This window comes from Chiloscyllium plagiosum, unplaced genomic scaffold, assembly GCF_037043375.1.
Source record: "Chiloscyllium plagiosum isolate Xiang-an unplaced genomic scaffold, Cpla_swu_hap1 HiC_scaffold_39, whole genome shotgun sequence".
In the NCBI taxonomy this organism is placed as follows: domain Eukaryota; kingdom Metazoa; phylum Chordata; class Chondrichthyes; order Orectolobiformes; family Hemiscylliidae; genus Chiloscyllium; species Chiloscyllium plagiosum.
In genome coordinates this window covers 37,832,171-37,838,170 of record NW_028270177.1, presented here as the reverse complement: position 1 = coordinate 37,838,170, position 6,000 = coordinate 37,832,171, and the positions used below count along the sequence as shown (strand labels likewise).

At 44.2% G+C, this 6,000-nt stretch overlaps 1 protein-coding gene across 3 annotated transcripts in view; it reads left to right on the top strand.

Moving 5' to 3' along the window:
* The first annotated feature begins 4,145 nt into the window (after positions 1-4,145).
* Positions 4,146-6,000, top strand: part of LOC122541088 (cell surface hyaluronidase CEMIP2-like) — a 146,963-nt gene continuing 145,108 nt past the window's right edge. Inside the window, exon 1 of one of the 3 annotated variants that reach the window (XM_087981289.1) lies at positions 4,146-5,038. In XM_087981289.1, coding sequence (XP_087837415.1) covers positions 4,899-5,038 — 140 coding nt within the window. In that variant the 5' untranslated portion in view covers positions 4,146-4,898. The remainder of the gene's footprint in view (positions 5,039-6,000) is intronic. The other 2 variants (XM_087981288.1, XM_043677617.2) reach the window with 2 other exon arrangements.

Sequence of the window (6,000 nt, the reverse complement as noted above, 5' to 3'; positions counted from 1 at the left end):
CTCTTTCCAGTTCTGGGTTTGCTGTGATAAGCTTTTCTCGATTTCTGAATGGAAATACCTGCATTCTATTCAAAAGTCCCATCAGAAATATCTCCTGTCTAACCTATTGTGCTGAACCTTCTGGGCCCTGTGGTGATAGCTAAGGAGAATGAAAAGCCAGGAAATTGGGAGTTGGGGTGTGGGGGGAGGGTAGTGCACAGCTACATGGGCATGATTCTCGATTCTCCCCTTTAGCCAGGTGGGTTATAGCTGGCTCCATACAGGAGGTGGGATACTTTATACTTTACATTGCAGAGGTTCCATTCAGGGGTGTTTCTACAATTACCTTTCCATTTAGATAATGGCAGGTCTACTCTCCCTCTTCTCAACCAAACACAGAGGCCAAAAGCTTCATGGAAGCAGTTGGTGGCTCCAGGCTGCAAGGAGGATGTTACATTAATGTAAGGGCGCAATTGAGGCTAGGAGTGATCCAGTAGAGGAATTTCCCTTCCATCCCACTTGCTTATTATTTGAGGTGCACATGCAGTCCCCAACTAGCCTGCAAAGAACACACCTCCTCCAGTGAGGCTGCCATGACTAAGGAGCTCTCTTGTTGTCTTCATACAACGGCAAGTTTAGATGCAACAATTCAGGAGGCTGGTCCTGGCAAGATTGTTGAGAAGTATTTTGTAATACCGGCTTGATCCTGCCATAAGTGTAACGAAGTTGGCTGTAATACCCAGCCTAATTATTAGTGACAAATTGTCCGTGCTTCTCTTGAGATTTGGAATGAAGAGCACAATAGTCAATCAGTCAAGAATGCAATTTCTCCTGCAGTTGTATCCCTCACGAAGCCCTTTTCTGTAAGCTATCTTAAGGATAACAGACCCTGTTGTACTTTGAGTCAAGAAACCATATCAAATGCCTCAATATTAGATCCACCTTGAGAACAGGATAACCCTCTATATTTCAATAACTATAGAAAACCATTTGTCAAACAAAGCCTGTATTATGATGCCACATGTTCTGACTGCAATGAACATGATTAAGTAATTCCCCGGAAACTGTGCCTTTGCAGCTGTAAATTATAGTGATTAATTTTCTGCATATAACTATCTTCCACTCAATGCATTCAGCTGGAAAAATAATCCTGCTTTTATCGGGGGGCTGCACATGGGCTATGTCTGCTGTTGTAAGAATTGTTTAAATTAAGGGTTTTCTGTGCAAGTAGATTCTAATTAAATATAGGGTTTGCTCATTAAAAAGACTCTATTTACATAGAGAATCTGTTTCAACACTCTGTCAGTTCCAAACTCCCTCCAATTCATTGGCGCAAGTATCACCAAAACCATCTTCCAAATGTTGGTTCACGTTATAGTGAAAGCCAGTTTTCAAATGAGCTCATGCACAGTATTCCTAGAAGATGCAACTATTGTGCCTTCTAACATAAAATGGAGGAATGGGGTTGTTAGTTTGAGACAACATTACCGTGTGGAGTCTATTATAGTTCAAATGTGAAAAAGAAGACTACAGCATATTTTCTAAATGGAGATTGATGGGCGGCATGGTGGCACAGTGGTTAGCACTGCTGCCTCACAGCGCCAGAGACCCGGGTTCAATTCCCACCTCAGGCGACTGACTGTGTGGAGTTTGCACATTCTCCCCGTGTCTGCGTGGGTTTCCTCCGGGTGCTCCGGTTTCCTCCCACAGTCCAAAGATGTGCTGGTCAGGTGAATTGGCCATGCTAAATTGCCCGTAGTGTTAGGTAAAAGGGGTAAATGTAGGGGTATGGGTGGGTTGCGCTTCGGCGGGGCGGTGTGGACTTATCGGGCCGAAGGGCCTGTTTCCACACTGTAAGTAATCTAATCTAATCAACTGAACAGACATCCAGTTTATTCCCAGCACCAAATTGGTGTTAACTCATTCTGAAGTGACCAGCAAATGCTGGCCTTTATAACAAGGATTTGAGTATAGAAGTAAAATTGGTCTTTCTTAATTTATATAGAGCCTTGGTGAGACCATGCCTGGTCTTTTTACCCAAAGAAAGATATACCTGCCATAGAGGGAGCGCAACTAAGGTTTATCATATTCACCCAGGATAGAAGGAATGTATTATGAGGAAATATTAAACAGACTGGGTCTATATTCCCTGAGTTTAGAAGATTGGGGAACATTCTTTCATGAATCAACCCAGTCGAAACACAAAGGATGTTTCTGACTGGAGGAGAATCTAGAATCAGAAGATACAGTCTCAGAATGAAGAGCAAGTCATTTAGTTCTGAGGTAAGGAGGAATTTCGTCCCTCACAAGGTGGGCAGCCTATGGAATTCTCTGCTCCAGAGGATGTGGAGGCTCAGTTTTTTGAGTTTGTTGAAGACAGAGATTGATAATTTTTTACATATTAAAAAATTTAAGGCAAATATGGATAGTTTCAGGAAAATGGTGTTGAAGTGGAAGATTGGCCAAAATCTTTTTGAAGGATGGGACAGGCTTGATGGGCTGAATGGCCCTCTCTTGCTTTTATTTCTTATCATGAATGGTGATTGAAGGGTATTGATTGATTAAATATCTTGAGCACATTAAAAAGTCTTAAGCTGACATTGCATTTGGTAGTGTGGTGCTGGAAAAGCACAGCAAGTCAGGCAGCATCCGAGAGCAGGAAAATCGATGTTTCGGGCAAAAGCCCTTATTCAGACATTTGCCCGAAACATCGATTTTCCTGCTCCTCGGATGCTGCCTGACCTGCTGTGCTTTTCCAACACCGTACTCTCGACTCTAATCTCCAGCATCTGCAGTCCTCACTTTCGCCATGATGCATTTGGTAGCACACCAATTTCTGAGCCAGAAAGGTCTGGGCTCCAAATCTTATTCCAGGATCTCTTGACGATAGGACTGTTCACGTCTTCAAGCAGGTGTTAATCTCAAGTAAAGTTTTTCCAATACTTCAGACGTTCTCCAAGGACGGAAAACATATGAAGATCTGCAAAGAATTAAACAGAGCCTTCTGGGAGGCTGGAGTAGTTATGGAGGAGGCAAACATATTATTGTTCCGTCCTGTAAATAAATGTTGCATTTCGTGAAATGTTGACATCTGGTTTCTTTCTTCACCATCTGACTTCAGAATGAGTTAGCACTGATTTGGTGCTGGAAATAAACTGGATGTCTGTTCAGTTTATGTTAGGTGACAACATCAATTTCCATTCAGAAAACATGCTGCAATCTTCTTTTCCAAGTCTGAACAATAATAGACTCCACAAGGCAATGTTGTCTCAAACTAGCAACCCCATTCCTACACATTGTTTATATGTTAGAAGGTACAATGGTTGCTCATTCTAGTAATTTGAAAACTGACACTCACTATAACATGAACCAGCATTTGGAAGACGATAACACTGGAAATTTTGGTGACATTTCAGCCAATGAATTGGAAGGAAAATCCTTAATGTCAATGACTCCTGAACAAGGATGCCCCAGTGGGATGTCATTGGAGGTTGGGCAGGGGAAGGCTCTGATAGCATGGAAGAGGGGAAAATGCATTGGGACACATGGGTGGAGAGAATGGCACAGGAGGGGTGGAATGGGATTAGGGAATGGCAAAGAGTGGAGAGGATGTGAGAGGAATAAATGGAAGGGGGGGGGGGGGATATGGCATGGCAGAAATGAAGAGATTCAAAATAGTATATTTGCAATACAAGATACTTGAGCTCAGAGCTATTCCGGTTGTCTGCTGGTAATAACAAACAGCTGGATTAACTACCTCCGAGCCATGATTGATTTGGACTAAACACTCCCTAAATGGCAGTAATCCCCAGGGATCTGTCTGGCTCTCGGTGCATTGCAAACACCTACAGCCCGGGGGTGGGTGAAGGCGGCAGTGGGAGCGAGGCAGCCTGACTCCCCCACCCCCCTCTCTCTCTGTCTCTGCCCTAGCCGCCGTCACTGAAGTGCAGCCCCAGACTGAGTGTGGGTATTTCCCCCCCCGGAAGGCACCAATCGGCTCCAGCTGGTTGATTTTTTTTTCAGGCGGCTGAGGATGAGAAGGCGCTGGGTTGGCTGTTTCAGCTGAAGGAGGATTCCTGGCCCCGGTGTGGTGGAGGGGATGACCGGGGCGAGGGGAACTGGTCCTGGGTTCTCCGGGCGCTGCCACGTGGATACTGTCCGGGCACCGGCCACAGTCCAGAGGAAGACAAGCCCGGGGGTGGGGGGGAGAATGGAGAGCCGGGCAGTGCTGACCTCCACCCAGTAGAGAGCTGCACTTTCCACCAGCCCACTGTCAGTATCCACAGAAAATCCTCAACCTTCACCAAATTCATCGCGTGTGAGCACTCCCAGCTTTTGTTTTAGAAAATGCAAGAATGCTGTTAAATCTATTACATCAGCAAAGTAAGACAAAAATCCAAGTGACAAAGAACTTCTTCAGCTCATGGATATCATTCAGCGTTTTAAATAGTTCCACCTCATTGGAAAGCCCAAGGGAAATGATTGCAGTGTCTCTTCCAATGTTTTGCAACAATTTTAGATTTATTTTAAATGGCAGATTTAATCTCCATATTCCTCCTTTTATTGGTGTGGATTTAACGACTTCAGCAATGAAAATTCCTTCCAATTTTTAATTGGAGTAACCGCATGTCAATTCTTTCCAATTTCTTTCCATCAAGTAGAAAGTGACAGATCAGTTGCCCCCACCCTTGGGCGAGAAAGTTTCACAGCCTTATCCAACATTATTAGAAACTTAGAGCATGTAATGTGCCAAATAGATTCCCAGTCGCAGACTTGCCTTGTAAAAAAAAAACCATCAAAACAAATATTTTTTTTAAAAGGCTAAAATTGAACAAGTGGAGTTTTGTTTCCATTGATGACTCCAGCTAGTTTGACGAGATCATTGCTGGAGCTGACGAATTTGGACATGGTTCCTTGGGATGTTCCCCAGAACTGCAGCTTGTGTAAGCGGGAGACAGGCTGGAGGGCAGACACCGAACATCCTCTATGCGAGTAGTAAAATTGATATAAGGACCCAATCCTCAAGGCTGACTTCTGATAGCAATCCACAGCCAGTAAGGTAAGCGAGACTTGTAGGTGTTTGTAACCGGGATGGGGACCCTTTAATAATAAGTTAGAGCTCTTCATAAGAAACAGAGTTCAACTGGGGGAAGTGGGAGTTTTTTTTAAAGCCTTAAATGAGATTTTGCAGAGTTAAGAAGGAACTCACTCGGCCAAGTCGAAATTTTAGAAATGTATATTTATCGAAGTTGGCCAGTGTAACGGCGACAGGTAAAAATTCCTCCTACGCTTTGCCGATCAGTTTAATTGGTGACATTTAGAAAAGGACGGAGCTACAGTTTGGTTTCTGAACTCTGCTGTTAATTGGGTTTGTAGTGTCTAATTAGCAGCGCATTTAATTCGCTGTTACAGCCTGTAGTGTTAACTTGTCAGGGGTTTTGTTTTTGGTGTTGAATTAGTCCTGACCGCTTTAATTAGACCGTGAGGTGATTAATGGCCGGCCCGAGGGGGAAGAGGGCTAGCCGTGTAGATTGCCCGAGTGGCCATCACCGGGCAAGTTAGTACCGGCCTGAGGCAGGTACTCCCCTCCGGGAATGCACCTAACAGCACCACACCTCTCTGCCCTGTTGTTGCCCGAAGTTTCCGTGGGTGTAAATTTGGATCATTTTTTTTCCGCCACTTGTATTTTCTAATTCACATTTCATCCCGTTCACCCCTCAAATCACATGGCAGATGGTGATACTTGCAAGTCTTCAACTAACACAATTACCTCCAGTACTCTCGAAATATTCACGTTCTGATAAAGTAAACTGCGGTTTAAAAGGACTCTACTTTTAAGGAAATAAGGAGAAATAAAAGTAGTGTGAAGAATGGCGGGAAAGTGGGGCTTGGTGGAGAAGATGAGGAAAGATGGGTGCGTGGGGTGGGAGGGATGAAATGAGCAGCAATTGAAGATAATTAAGGCCTGGGTGAGGACTGACTTTGTTGACTTGCCAACATTCAACTCCCTCATCTTCAACA